The sequence below is a fragment of the Rhinolophus hipposideros genome, assembly GCF_964194185.1.
Source record: "Rhinolophus hipposideros genome assembly, chromosome: 23".
Taxonomy (NCBI): Eukaryota; Metazoa; Chordata; class Mammalia; order Chiroptera; family Rhinolophidae; genus Rhinolophus; species Rhinolophus hipposideros.
In genome coordinates, this window is record NC_138069.1 from 37,632,021 (window position 1) to 37,646,682 (window position 14,662).

At 47.1% G+C, this 14,662-nt stretch overlaps 1 protein-coding gene across 1 annotated transcript in view; it reads left to right on the forward strand.

Moving 5' to 3' along the window:
* The window catches only part of DOCK2 (dedicator of cytokinesis 2), a 368,348-nt gene that overhangs the window by 300,530 nt on the left and 53,156 nt on the right, over positions 1-14,662 (forward strand). The window contains exons 31-32 of the mRNA XM_081036150.1: positions 5,707-5,807; positions 5,898-5,956. Of these exons, the coding sequence (XP_080892276.1) occupies positions 5,707-5,807; positions 5,898-5,956 (160 nt within the window). The remainder of the gene's footprint in view (positions 1-5,706; positions 5,808-5,897; positions 5,957-14,662) is intronic.

Consider the following 14,662-nt stretch of genomic DNA (forward strand, 5'->3'; position numbering starts at 1 on the left):
GGGGGCTGTGCCTTTGTCACTCAGAGGAGGGCACACTGATTGCATTTCAGCAACACCCAGGGCTGGGCGCTTTTTTTTCTTTTCAGTTGGAATCTGGAGTAAATAATGATTCCAGGCCATTGAGAAAGAATCTTGTAGGATCAAAAATCCTTGATCTTTCTGCTGTAAAGACCGTAAAACACCAGATGAACCAGTGAAAACCTTAACCAACACGAAAGCTAAAGGAAACTGAGAAAGGAAAAGAAAAGTGATTTTAGCAGAAGAGCAGAGTGAATAAAGAATACGAGTTCTGGAGTGAGATTTAGTTGGATTCGGATGCCAGCTTCACCATTCTTTAGCTGTGTGACCCTGAGCAAGTTAGTTAACCTCTCTGGGCCTCAATTTCCTGATCTCTAAAATGGGGGGAATAATAATACAAATCTCAGAGTTTCTCAGAAGGATTTACCAATGCCTGCAGAGTGTGGGACTCATGAATGAACTCATTCAACAAATATTTCCTGAGACACAACGCTAGACACTAGTTATACAAGAGTGAATAAAAGATGAGATTCTTGCCTGCATAGTGCTACTTGCATCCAGTAGAGGAGACAGAAAATAAGTTAGTTCTCATTAAAATATGTCCTAAATACTGTGAACAGGGTGTAATGAAGGTTAATAATGGGTGGATCTACTTGAATCTTAGTAAGTTAGGAAGGCTTCCCAGGAAGTGATTTTTGAACTGAGATCACGAGACTGAGTAGGAGTTTACCAGATAGAGACTTCCTCATTTAGTCCTTATAACTACGCTCTTTAGATACCATTAGCCTCATTTTCCAGATGAGGAAACTGACACTCCAAGATGTAGGGTAACTGGCCTGTGATAATGGAACTGGTAACTGGATTGGAATCCTGGAAAGGAACGCAACAGTACCTATGAAAACAAACAACAGAGATAATAAAGAACAACAAAATCTGCATAGAGGCTGCCTCTTCACAATTGCAACTCTAAAAATGTATATACTACATTATCATCTTTCCTGCATACAGATATATAAACAAGAATGGCCATTACAGCACTGATGCTAAAGAAAAAAAAAGCTGGAGTCAAGCTAAATATCTACAAATATGGAATTGGTTAAAATGAAAGTACATCTTTATAGCAGAATGCCGTGTAGCAATAAAAGAGAATGCCGCAGATATGTATATGCTAATATGGAAACATCTACAACATAGATTTATGAGAAAAAATAGCAAAGTACAGCAGATTATTTAAAAAGATGTCTATACACATATTTGTTTATACATAAAATATTTTTGGAAGGATATCCAGGAAATTGTTAAGATATTCTTCTGGGAAATTAGATGAGGGTCCAAGATTGGATAGAAAATAACTTTTATTATTTAATCTTTTCTACCAATTAATTTTTTTACCATGTGTGTATTACTTTCATAATTTTTTAAGTGCTACTTGGAAATAACTAAATTCTGGTTACACCCACTAGCAATATGGCTTTGACTGGATTTCACTGTTTACATCTATAAAATAGGGGAGTTGGATCAGATAACCCTTAAATTTGTTCCAGCTCTAATCTTCTATTGTCCTATGATTTCAAAATATTAAATTCCCAGTCAAAAATCACTTCACCTCTTCCGCAGGGAAAAGGGAGACATGTGTTTTGCAAAAGCCCCTCTGGCTTTTTTGAGCCAGCTGAGCTGAGCACTGAGGAGAAATGCCATCAGGGAGCTTGGGGCAGGGAGGAAAGAAAAATCTGAGAACTCTTGAAACAACTGGAGAATTTCTCTAACAATATGGTGATCAGTAAATATTATCTGGAGCCCAGCTCCTAGTCAAGCCATTGTGATGATAATGGCATGAGAGATCCAAATACATGGAAGACAGGAACCCTCGGCACTTGTGGAGCTTACAGTTGGAAAAGACAGGGCATACCCATACTCTTCAAGCAACGCCTCTGCCACACCACCTCTCCTGAGTATTTGGCATGTGCCAGGCCTGTGTGGACGCCTTCGTGTGCATATCGTTTCATGCAGCACGTAGAACAATCCTTTCCGGGAGTCACCATGATTTTTCTCATCGTACAGGTAAGGAAAACGAGGCTCAGAAAGGTCACTAACCAAAGACAGCCCAGCTAGTAGGAGCTAGAACCAGTATCCACACCCTGTTCTGGGAGACCAGGACACTTGTGCTCTTCGCCGCTGGAGGGCACTGTCGTGGGACGTGAGCGGAGCCCAAGGCCGGGTGCAGAGGAGTGGCCCCGGATCTGTGGTCACGCATACTAAGGGCTACTCCATTCAGAAGGGACTGGGCACGGCCATCTGGGAAGGCTTCCTGGAGGAACTGGGTCTTGAACAGGCCCTGATGAAAGACTAGGACTCAGACGCTGCAGGTGTGAGGACCTCTGTGAGCGAAGCCGAGGAGGCCACGACACTCGCGTTGTGTGTGTGCCGTCTGAGCAGACCAGCCCTCCAGAACAGGCAGGGTGTCGAGGGTGAAAACACTGGAAAGGGAATGAGGCCTGAAAACCCAGGTCAGTGCACTCGGACCTGATTCTTGAGAAGCAAGAGTCAAGCAAGAGGGGAGGGCAGAGGCCCTCGGGGTGCCCAGCGGCATGTAGCTGTGTGGCCACTGCTCACCTCTCAGACGCTGCACAAATCCGCTGACCATGACAGCCGACACCCTCCCCTCGGTTCCAACGACCGCCCCACAGAGTCCCATGCCAGGGGCTGGGGGTGAGGTGCGCATGGGCACCATTTCTCATCACTAAGGAAAGGACGCACGGGAACTCTGGCCCACAAGGATCTTCAAGGAGGAAAACCAAAAAGAAATGAGACCCACTCTTAAGTATATACCCAAGAGAACTGAAAACATACGTCCACATGAAAAGTTATGTGTAGCTGCTCATAGCAACGTGAGTCATAATAGCCAAGAGGTGGAAACAATACGAACTCCCATCAATAGATGAACAGACAAACGCAGTGTGGTCTATCCATATGGTAGACTAGGACTCGGCGATAAAAAGAAGTGAAGTACTGATACATGTGACATCATGGATGAACCTTGAAACATTATGCTTAGGGAAAGGAGCCAGAGGTGAAAGGTCATGTATTTTATGAGTCCACTTCTATGAAATGTCAGAATAGGCAAATCCACGGAGACAGAAAGTAGATTAGTGATTGCCAGAGCCTGGGGGAGAAAGAATGGGAAGTGACCTCTGATGGGTAGAAGGTTTTTTGGGGTGGTGGTGAAAATATCCTAAAATTAGATAGGGGTGATAGTTGTACTACCTTGTGAATATACTAAAAACCATCAAATTATACACTTTAAAAGGCGAAATGTGACGATATGTGAATTATACTTCAATTTGAAAAAGAAAGTCAGGAATGGGGTGAGAGACAAAACGTTTTTGAAAGACGAAGTCAGGCAGAAGAGAGAGGAGCAAGAGGCTCAACTAGATCTGACATGTGTGTGTGTTCTCAGACATGTTGGGGGACGTTTCTGGACTTATTCTCAAAAGTAACAGCAATTCACCTTACTTTTCCATATATATTTAATTCCCACTGTATACTGATTATTCTGGTGAAATCCCCTAAAACCAGAAATTCCTCACCTTAAAAATAGTCCTTTCCATGTCCAGTGACCAGGTGTTCCCTTTTCCTGACTTTTTGTTCCATATCCTGGTCTTAAATAAGAAGAGGTGTGAGCTCTGGGCTTAAGCAGACCAAAGCAGCACACTTTCAAAACCTGCAAATTATGGGGGTACCACGAGGAAAGTCAGTCTGAGTGGCCCCGGGAGACCCAACCTGCACTGTGTGTTTGGATAAGCGAGAGGTTACTGCGGAAACAAAGGGCTTGGGATCTGATTCTAGGGGTTATGGGAAGCATTTGGAGGTCTTTGAGAAAGGGAATGATAGGATCCAACTTGTTTTAAAAGGTCCTTTTGGTTTCTGCATGGGGAGTTGACTTTATGGGGGCCACAAGCCGGGAGGTTGCCTCACTGCACCCCCGGGAACAGCTTGGTCTTCTGGACACTGACAGATAAGGTTTCAAGTAAAGGAAAATATATTTCCTCCATAGAAGATGAGCAGCATGACCTGTGTGACCACTGCCCTAACCCCAACGTGATGATAACACCTGGCACATAGATTATGTTCAATAAATGTCCTAATGCATCCTCAGCCAAAGACTGACTGTCACGTGGAAAGAGCCCTGAACATTAATCAGAAGGCCTGGTTTCAAATCCCAACTATGCCTCAGTCTCCTCATCTGTGAAATGGAACTAATAATAGCTATCCACTTTTGAGAGCTGAAAAGACGGAGGCATGGGAAAGCGCTGGCCCATGGTAAAAATGGGGGTCTTGCTTTGCTTCTTTCTGAAACTGGAACCCCATGGCCATTTAAAAGTAATACCCCAGGCAACAGTTTTGCGGTGACCAAGGATAGCTGCCTTTTACTTCCTCTTGGCCATCTGGTACCTCCAATGAACATCTCTGAATTAAGGAGAATGGTCTTAACAGTGGATGATTTCTCTAGCCAGATGTACCCCTCCTCTTGCTCTGCAGTATTGACAGGGGTAGGCTTTGTCCAGCAAAGCCGGCCCCCTCTGCTCCTTGCAGGGTCTTGGCATTTTGTAATAATTGCCCTCGAGCATCCAAGGAGCCAGCTTGTACTATTTGCTTTGGTACCAAAAAAACCATTAGAATAATGAAAAGAACAGTGAGGTTACCAAGTGCTTCTGAGCTCTTACTGAGATTCATGCCTTTACACACACCATCCCACGCCATCAGCCCTCTGCAGTGGGGAGAGGGTACCCCTTTTGCAGACGGGCTCACTGAGGCTCAGCAACGCCTTGGTCCGGGTCTCCATCTCCCGGGTTCTGTAGCGTGTATCAATGTCGCTGTCACTGTGGCTAAGCCTTTAGAGCACTGGCCATGCACTGACCCTTTTGCTGTCTGTTTCACCACAAGCCGGTGGAGTGGCTTCTATTAGTCCTTGTATTTAGCACCAGCAGATCTTGTGAATGTTAAAATTATGACAAACCTACATCCAAGCTGAGCCCTCAGTGTTTCTAGCACTCAAATGAGTATTAGAATCACCTGAGTGCTTGTAAACATGCAGATTTCTGGGGCCCGAGTCAGTGGGTCTGGGGTGGGGCCCAAGAAATTACACACCTACCAATTCCCCAGGTGATGCTGCTAGCCTCGGGCCACATTTTGAAAACATTGAACGAAGGGGCAAAATATTCTAAGCCAGAATGGGTTGCTGGCTTGTTCTCTGAGCTGTTGGGTGAATTCAGGGGGATACCCAAAGAGGCTGACAACCCCTGAAACGTTCCTCTCTCACTACCCTCGAAGACTAAAGCTGAGGAACCAGCTCACTGGGGCACTCAGCTGGAGAGATAAATTTGTCTTTCAAAAAACAAGTTGAAAAACAAGCAAAGAAAAGCAGCCCTAACATCCTCCTTCTTGCCCAAATCCTGTTGTCAGAGAGGGGACGTGGTCAGCGCCTAGCGAAATGCATTCATTGGCCTCGCTTTGGCCGGGATGTCTATTTCAGAGTCAGCGCCAGTTAGAAAATTGCAGTGCACAGAATCACACTGGTTCTGCCTCTCTCTTTTGCCATCTTCATAAATTATTCACGTTACCCAGCAGCTAATATGCCTTCCCACTTCAGACCCTCTCCATGACTGTTTTCTACTCCTTCCTCGACAGCTGTGGAATAACTATTTTCATCTGGCGGTGGCTTTTATCACTCAGGATTCCCTGCAGCTGGAGCAGTTCTCACACGCCAAATACAACAAGATCCTGAATAAGTAGGTTGCATGTTTGGGTCTCCTGAAGGGGGAGTTTCATGGGCATCTCTGAGGTGGTTGCCTGAAGCAGGTGTTTTTTGTTCCTCCTAGGTATGGGGACATGAGACGGCTAATTGGCTTCTCCATCCGGGATATGTGGTACAAGCTTGGTGAGTAGGCACACGCATCCAGACAGACACATCTGTACTTGCCCAGCTCTTTCTTGAAGACCATCTGTTAGAGGACCACAGGGGTTTCAGCAGTGGGAACTTGAAATAACAGTTTATCAGTGTATGCACCCCGGGTCCGTAGTGTGTCTGATGAGAGGTCGCCTGTCTCCATCTCCCCCGCCCCCAGATCTGCTTCTGCTTGATGCCTCTGAGGGGTCATGATGTCATTTAGAATTTACAAGAAGGAGGAAGGGCGGGGCTGCTGTGGGAACGCACGTCCTTACACGTCACATGTGTGCTTCCTGCTGATTGGTGGGCCGTCTGCTTCCTGCTCTGTGATGTTGTCATCTATAAAAGACCCTCCACCTTCATGGGGAAGAGGTGGTTCAATGGAAGACAAGGGTCTTTTGTGACATGATTTGGGCGGGAGGGTGACCCCTTGTCTTGCGGGGTGGCCTGCGGGGTCTCTGTTCCCGCTCCCCACATGAGAACGCAGGACATGGTGAGGCCAAAAAGGAACACCCACGGAGCCATAAGTAGGGGAGTCATACCACTACATTCTCGCTGGCGGCATCCGCTTCTCTGCAATCCGCTCTTGCTAGCCCCCATTGTTGGCTAGCGTAGCCACAGAAGTTATACCAGTGGCCAATGACCCACCGGCTACAGCTGACGGCCAACTAGCCACAGCTGATGGCCATCCAATCACAGTTGATGGCCATTCACTACCTGAGTCAGCACCTTTCTATGTGAGGCCGAGAGCCTGGAAACTGCTTTCTGGAGCTCTGTCCCCACACCCCTGAAGCTGTCCCTGGCCTGGTGAGCTCCAGGAATCATGTATGAGCTGAGTGGTACGTGTGGGAGGAAGGAAGGGAGATGGAATCAGGGAGACATTTACTGAGCATCTGAGTCAGGCCTGTGCTCAGGAGATCTTTTTTAATGTTCACATTACCTGCTGCAAGATGGAAAATCCCCCCTCCTTTTATTGATCTGGAAACTAAGTGTGGGAAAGAACTTGCTTGAGATGAAACAGCTGCAACTCCCAGAGCTTGCTTTTGCTTCCAGGAGGATAAGGGCTACGTACTTTGCTATAGGCCTGAATCCTGCTCCATACTATGTGCTGAAAGGATGGATGGATTAATGAAGAGTAATGAGTGACGAGCTAGTTTCACCTCTGGTTTTTGGAGCCCTCCTTGACTCTCTGCCCTTTCCTCCTGGCTTGGGTGTTGACCCTCTTCAGTTGAGCCACTTTCAGGGACTGCCCATCTCTTGGATTCGAGTAAAATGACCTCCCTGACTTTGCTTCTAGCCTCCCCAGACCGCTTAGTGTCTTTCAGTCCCCATCTGTTTCCTGGACAGCAGTTTCTTGCCCTTTCCAGCAAGGCCCATCTTTGCAGGGAATGCACAGGACATAGACTATCAGTCTGGGTTCTGTGCTAGCTGACAGCACTGTACTCGGGCTGAGAGCACATCCTGAGAACAGGAGGCCGGTGGTCAGCTCCCAAGATCAAAGGGCTGGGAAGCAGGCCCAGGACAGACTGCCTTAGGCCTTGCCCTGTGAAGCTAGGAGGCCCAAAGCAAGAGGAACAAGTAAGGCTGGGTAGCTGGGGAAATAGCACCTTCTCTCAGGGTGCTTATGAGGGTCATGGGAGCAAAACCTGAGAGAGTGAAGCCATGAAGGACACACCCATGTCAGAATTGTTATCGTTTTCATCCTTGCCCTATCAGGATGGAAACTAATTTCCTGTTCTGGCTCCTTAGTCATCAATGCCAGGCCTGTATCGCTGCGGCCTGGAGGGCAGGGCCCCCACAGGTAGCGTCAAGTTGTGTAGGGGCCGGGGCATGTTAAACCCACAGGAATCCATAAAGCAGTTGGGGTTGAAAAGTCTCTGTTGTAGGGACCTCCCTGTACATTGTAGAATATTTAATAGCACCCTTGACCTCTGCCCACTAGATTCCAACAGCATCCTCCCTAGTTGTGAAAAGCAAGGGCGTCTAGATATTACCCAATGTCCCGGGGGTCGGGGGTATGGAGATAGGGGGTGTGCAAAAGGACCCCTATTTGAAAACAACTGTCATAAAGAAATACCCCCTCTGCCCTGACTTTGTAGAATAACATGCCTTTCTCAGTCTACCTTCTGTTTCTCCACTTTGGATAATATTTTATTTCATGAAATATTTTATGTTTCGTTTCCCATTACTCTATAATAGGAAAACACAAAAAAGCATTGTCCAAGTGCAGGCCTTCCTGGTCGCCTGCACCTGGCCTGAGGGTCAGAAGTGTGGAAAGCAGCAGCTGAGCCTGGGAGAAAGTGAAGCAAGCGCATGTGCCCAGCTAAGAGCGGCAGTCACTCTGAGGCCCGAGGTTGTAGCACCTTCTAGTTTTTCAAAAGAAGCCAGGACACAGAATTTTAAAATGCATTTTCCAATTGGTGACTATTCACCACTTATTGAAAGTTTTAGAAACATTGCATGTGCCCAGTGCACCACGGAGCCCAGATTTTGTTTGCATGTGAGTTTGCATTCTTTGCCTCACAATAGTAAAAACTGGATGAAACCCTGCTGGGCTTCTGCTCCCAGATCTACACTCCAGGTGTTGCCAGAATTACAAAACAGGGATTTGCAGGATCTGTGCTTTGTTTGTCCCTAGTTCTTCCACACAACCTGCTCTTTTCTGAATGTCCTCCATTGCCGTAGTTTTGCACACAGAACATTTTATTTAGATATAGAGTATGGTTTGGCAGGCATTCCTGCACTCCCAATGATGCAGGTGAATGAAAAGATGTTACCAGGTATTCCACCTGCTTAGAATCACAGACTATCAGCGCTGGAAGGGACCTTTATAGATCATGTTGTCCAGCATTTTTCAAAAGTCTATGTTTAGCTGAGGACCAATAAAAAAATATCACGCTTAACCGATAAATCGAATGAAAGCTGAGCTAATGTCATCTAATTGAAGTGGGATACAGGGCCTAGAGCCCATTATAATAGGCCACCCTTAAACTCCCCACATGGACCCCCGAGGATTTTCTGGGGAGAAATCCTGAAGCACTTCAGATAATAGTTTGAAGCTTCAGTTCTGACCCAACCTACCATTTTACCAATGAGGAAACTGAGGCTCAGAGAGGCGAGGAGGTGTGTACAAGGTCATATAGAGAACTACAGGGAGATTCAGGACTAACACCCTGGTCTGAGTGTTTATCCTGTTTGCAAATACCAGTTGGAAGAATTAGTGTAATTAAAAGATACAATTGTCAGGGTTTGGGGGTTGCATGAATAAGACCCTGACCGGCTGCCTTAATCACAGAACATGCAAAGGGCAAGGAGAGCCAGGCGACGAAGGGCAGGGCCGGAGCCACTCTAGGACCCAGGGCCGGTGGCGTGGCTTTGCCTTCGGGATGTCCCATTCCTGCATCACTCTGCTAAAGGTCCAGTCTGTAGGGAATGCCGTTCTATTGGCCTTCCTTGGATGACCTATCCACTGCTGCTTGCACCAAGCCCACATCCATCAAGGGAGGCGGGGTTCCCCTCACATAAAATGTTGGTGGAGTTCTGGAGAGTTCAAACAAAACCACGGATGTCCATTGCAGGAAACGAGAGCAAAGGATACTTTTGCAAACATGGCCACACCCTTCACCTCGTGCCTGGACTCCGAGGAGCAGGAAAGTATATCATCAGTCTGAAGGGTGTTCCTGTTATTCATGGTTACACAGCTGTTTCTCCTCGCCTGTCTCCCTCGGGGATAAGAGACTAGCAAGCAGCCCAGCCAATGCGTGGAGGCTCCCATCCCCACCGCCCTGCCTTCTGCCAGAGGCTGGCATTACCAGGCTTCCTCCTCAGTGCTAATGACATGATCCTGCTAGTCCAAACCAGGACTGAGCCGTGTGTACTCCAGGGACCAATGTAGGGGGGACACGCACTGGCTAACAATAGGTTTTAAAGTGCAATTCAAGTGGACTGTCCACGACAGAGTGAAACTCCGAAACTGTCTGTGGCAGCCGCGGCCGAGTGCCCGCACAGTAGCCACTGTTCCCTTCTGCCTGGTCCACGGAGCCCCGAGTCGTTTTCATGATCACAATTCACTAAGTTAACAGTGTCTTGTAGAAGGTGATAGCCAGGTGACCCAGTTCTGTCTGAGGAGAATCGGCAGAAGCAAGCTCGTTGGGGCTTCAGGGAAACATTTTCCCCCAATTAAAACCAAAGGGAGGGGGACAGACTCGATGAGCACATGTTTCTTGCTCATGGTCCTGCCCCCTCTGTCTTCCTGGAAAACAGCAGTACCACCTAAAAGCCATGAAGACAAAGTCACGTGGTAAAGATGCAGGAGCAGCTCTGCCCTGACCCACCGTCCTCTGCCATCCTGCCATTTGATAGGTGAGGTCCCTGAGGCCCAGAGAGGCACAAGGACATTCCCAAGGTCAGCAACATACAGTGACTCCGCTGAGGAGAAAGAACCTGCCCCCTGACCCCTAGTTCAATGTTCTGACTAATTTTTTTTTCAGAATATGCAAATTGTTTTCAAAGGTTGTGAAACGGCAGACTTACTATGCTTTTCCGTGACTTCTGATAATGAGTAAATCATAATGCATGCTCAGTTTTTAAATTTTGTTTTAATGCCCAAAGCAATCAGGGCATCATCACCATGATCATCAGTATGATCATCTTCCCATCAGGAAAACTGGAGCAACCCTATGATTGTAAGAGAGCTAATTGCGAAGATCATCTCAGGCTTGAAGATTATTTAACATTCTTCAGGGAAAAGACTAGCTGTGTGTGTGTGTGTACCCATGGGTAGGTACAGGGAGGTCCCGATGGGGAGAAGGACCACCCATTGTTACCAGCACCCTGCCACTAAAAGGTTAATGCCATTTGTGATTTTGATTCCTGGGATGTTGCCAAGTGTAACGAGCTTTTCCTGATAGTGTAGCATCACAACATTTGTTTCTGCTTGGAGTAAAGCAATGCACATTTTGTCAAAGTGACTTTGCAGGTAACCACTCCACATTCACTTGGGTTAACATCAGGCTGCTATGTTAACAGCCTTCGTGGGACAGGAAGACCCATTCCAGCGGCTGGCATCATGGTCTCACTTATAGGAAAGTCACTCCTGGCAGGGCTGTGACAGCAACTGGGCTGTTACTTTTTAAGCATCTACAGAATGCCCAGCTCGGGTCTCAGCTCCAGGGGAGTGGGGAGAGGCGTAGTCCCTGCCCTGCTGGGAAGAACCACCATTAATTCTAAGAGCAGAACAACCTAATAGTTTAAAAGCAAACCAAGAGTATATTCTTTCATGTGCGATCCATGGTGGAATCTCAGGAATTAAAGAAAACGGGAGATAAGTGAGGATGGAGATAATAAGGATGGCTCCATCAGGGTAAATGGCTCTTGAATTAGACCCATGGGTGGCCCGTGTCAGGACTGCAAGAAAGACTGGGGAAAGGGCAAGCATTTCAGGAGAGCAACCAGCCTAACGAAGCAAGCATGGCTGCTAAGGGTTGGGGAGAAGCTGCTGGGAAGAAATATAGGAAATGGGATTAGAGAGGCATCCATCCACCCACCCACCCATCCATCCATCCATCCATCCATCCATCCATCCATCCATCCATTTATTCATTCATTCACCTGACAAATGTTGAGCACTGTGATAGGCAGAATCATGGGTCCCCAAAGCTGTTCATGTCCTAATCCCAGAACCTGTATCTATATTACCTTGCATGGCAAAGTGGACTTCCCAGGCATGAGTAAGTTAAGGCTATTGAAGATGGCTAGAATATCCCAGACTGTCTAGGTGGAACCCATGCAATTATAGGATCCTTAAAAGTAAAAAAAAAAAACAGGAGGCAGAGGAGTCAGATTTGAAGATGGAGGAAGGGGCCATGAGCCAAAGAATGTGGGTAGCTTCTAGAAGCTGGGAAAGGGAAGGAAACAGTTTCTTCCTCAGACCCTCCAGAAGAAGCTCTGCTCACACCTTGATTTTTAGCCCAATGATACCCATTTCAGACTTCCGACCTGCAGAAGTCTAAGATAATAAATCTGTGTTGTGTTAAGCCATGAAGTTTGCAGTCACTGATAACAGCAGCAACAGGAAACTAATACAAGCTCCCTCTCAATGCCAGGCTTTCTGCCAATGGCTGGGGCTACGGCTGAAAACAGGTGAGAGACCTAGCTCCTGACCTCACAGACTGGTGAGCTTTGCATTGAACTGCAGCATACTCATTGCAGAGCTATTAACTTGTGGCTGCAAAGGGAAAATAGCTATAGGGCAGAAGCTTGGGGCACCCAGAGAGTCTGTGAAGGACTCCTGCCTAGTGAGCGGGCTGCAGGTGGCCTCAGTGGGGAAGAGAGGAGCCCTGAGCGCCAGAGCCCACTCCTGTGAGCCACCTGCCTGAATTTAAATGCTCTAGTGTCCACACTTTGTAAAAAGTAAAAAAGAAAAAAAAGTGAAATTAACAATATGTTTTATATGACCCCATATTCCAAAGTGGTATCATTTTAACAGGTACTCAGTACAAACCATTATTGAGATATAGTCCTTTGTTTGTTTTCCAGAACTCATTCTTTGAAATATTGTAGGTTTTTACAGTTGCAGCATATCTCAACTTGGACTAGTCATGTTTCATGTGCTAAAAAGATATGTGTGGCCATTTGCTTTCCTGTTGGGTAGGACGACCTCAGAGGATGAGTAGGGGTTACTTGTGGGGGCATGTGCGGGATAGGTTCAGAGTGGGCATGGGGTCAGGGAGAGGGAGGGAAGAGCATGATGGGCAGAGGAGGGAGCAGGTGTGTGGGCGTACTGGGCCGCAGCAGGGGGGAGAGGGACACCACAGGGCGTGGAGAGGGGGCGTGGGACCAAACGGGCCGGCAGAACTCCATCCCGAAAGCAACAGGAGCCATGGAAGGATTCGTAAGCTGTGGATCAACACGATGAGATGGGGCTTTTCAAATACCTTTCAGGACATATTATCACACATTTAGATGGGCTAGAAAAGGGTTTGGAGGGTTGTGAATGTCAGTCATCCTGATTCTCTCTCCACTCCAGCTCTTTATTCTAGAGGCGAACAAATAAACTGACCGGCCCAAAAAGTTCATGAAAAGCTCCATGAGGTTGGACCATGTCTTTTCATGTTGCTTCTTTCCAGAACCCAGCACAGGCTAAGCTTATAGTACTCATCATGATCGCAGCCAACATCAGCACTTACTGAGCCAGACACTATGCAGAGCCCTTTGTCTATATTACGTCTTTTAAGCTTCTCGACAACTCTGCCAGGCAGGGATTATTATTATCTGCATGTTACAGATGAGATGACACAGGCTCAGGGACGGTACATGACAGGCGCAAAGCCGCAGGCCATGCAGCACCAGTGGCGGGACCTGACCCAGCTTGTGGGACTTGGAGCTCCTGCGGGGCCTGGAGGAAGCTGGGGCCAGGCATGTTCAGGTGATGAGGAGAGAACTGCCTGCCTGTCCACGATCAGTGCCAGGCGGGAGCAGAGGGCTGCCTTCTTTCTTCCCTTTCTGAACTGAGTGAGTGATCTTTTCTGATCAGCCCAGCTTTGTTGCAGAGCCCCCTGGAGGCTCGCAGAGGGCCATCCCTTGCCCTCATCCCTGTCCATTTCACAGTCTGTGCCAGTCTTTAGAGAGCCGTACACTCCCAGCTAGAGTGCCCTCCTGCCCCTAGTTCGTATGGTGAGCCACTTGCCCAGCTTCGTTCTCAGCCCGGTTCACGACTGTCTGCTGCCTTTCTCCTGCCCTCCCCTCCTTCTAACCTCTTTCTTCCTTTCTGTTTTGTCAGGTCCTCTTAGTGCTTTCAGACCCTCGCCTTCATTCTCACAGTCTCCTCCTGAGAGGTACGACTGATGAGGCCATTGCACAGATTACACCCGAGGCCAGAGAACACACAGGACTCCTTTCCACCGCCCACCTAAGCTCTTCTCTGACCTTCATTACCACCGCAGCCTTTCCCACAGCCCTGGAAGTCGGCATTTGCATGGATCTTGCTGGCTCACTGGCACTTTAAAAACCTTTCTAATTGGTATCTGTTCCTAGTGAGACTCAGCTTTCACTCTATGAAAAAGACCCTCTCACCAATTCCCTTCCTTGCCTTTTTTCAAATACAGCAGCAGGTGTGTCTCAAATGAGGATCTTTTTTCCAAATGGGTTTGCATTGAATTAGCCACACCTATATTCTGTGTGTGTGTGTGTGTGTGTGTTCACATACATATGCGGTTACGTATATAAAGACACACGCACACATCTGGATTGCCTGAGCACAAAATCCCATGTGCTGAAATTCCATTTCTGATGTAAAGGAATGAAATTTCTCCGTGGAGCACTATAAGGGCCATTGAGATCACACTGTATTTAGAGACCGGCATCTCTCTTTCCTCTTCTCCAATTCTTCAAAACATCTCTTCAGCTGACTGCAAAGAATTCAGGTCAAAAGTATATAAGAAATCCCTGCTTTATGGCATGTCTGCTCTTTATTTTAAACCATCTTAAATGGATCCTTATCATACCGAATGCCTTCCAGTATTCTAATGGCCTTTGTGGCATAAGCAATTTCTCTGTTCCGTGGTGGCTTATCTGACAATTTCCCATTTACCTTCTACTTATTACTGCACTCGACTTTGAATTTTAAAACCCACGGTGGATTTAAAGGATCTTGAGGGACGAAATCAGAAACCTAGATTAGCAATTATTATAAACCTG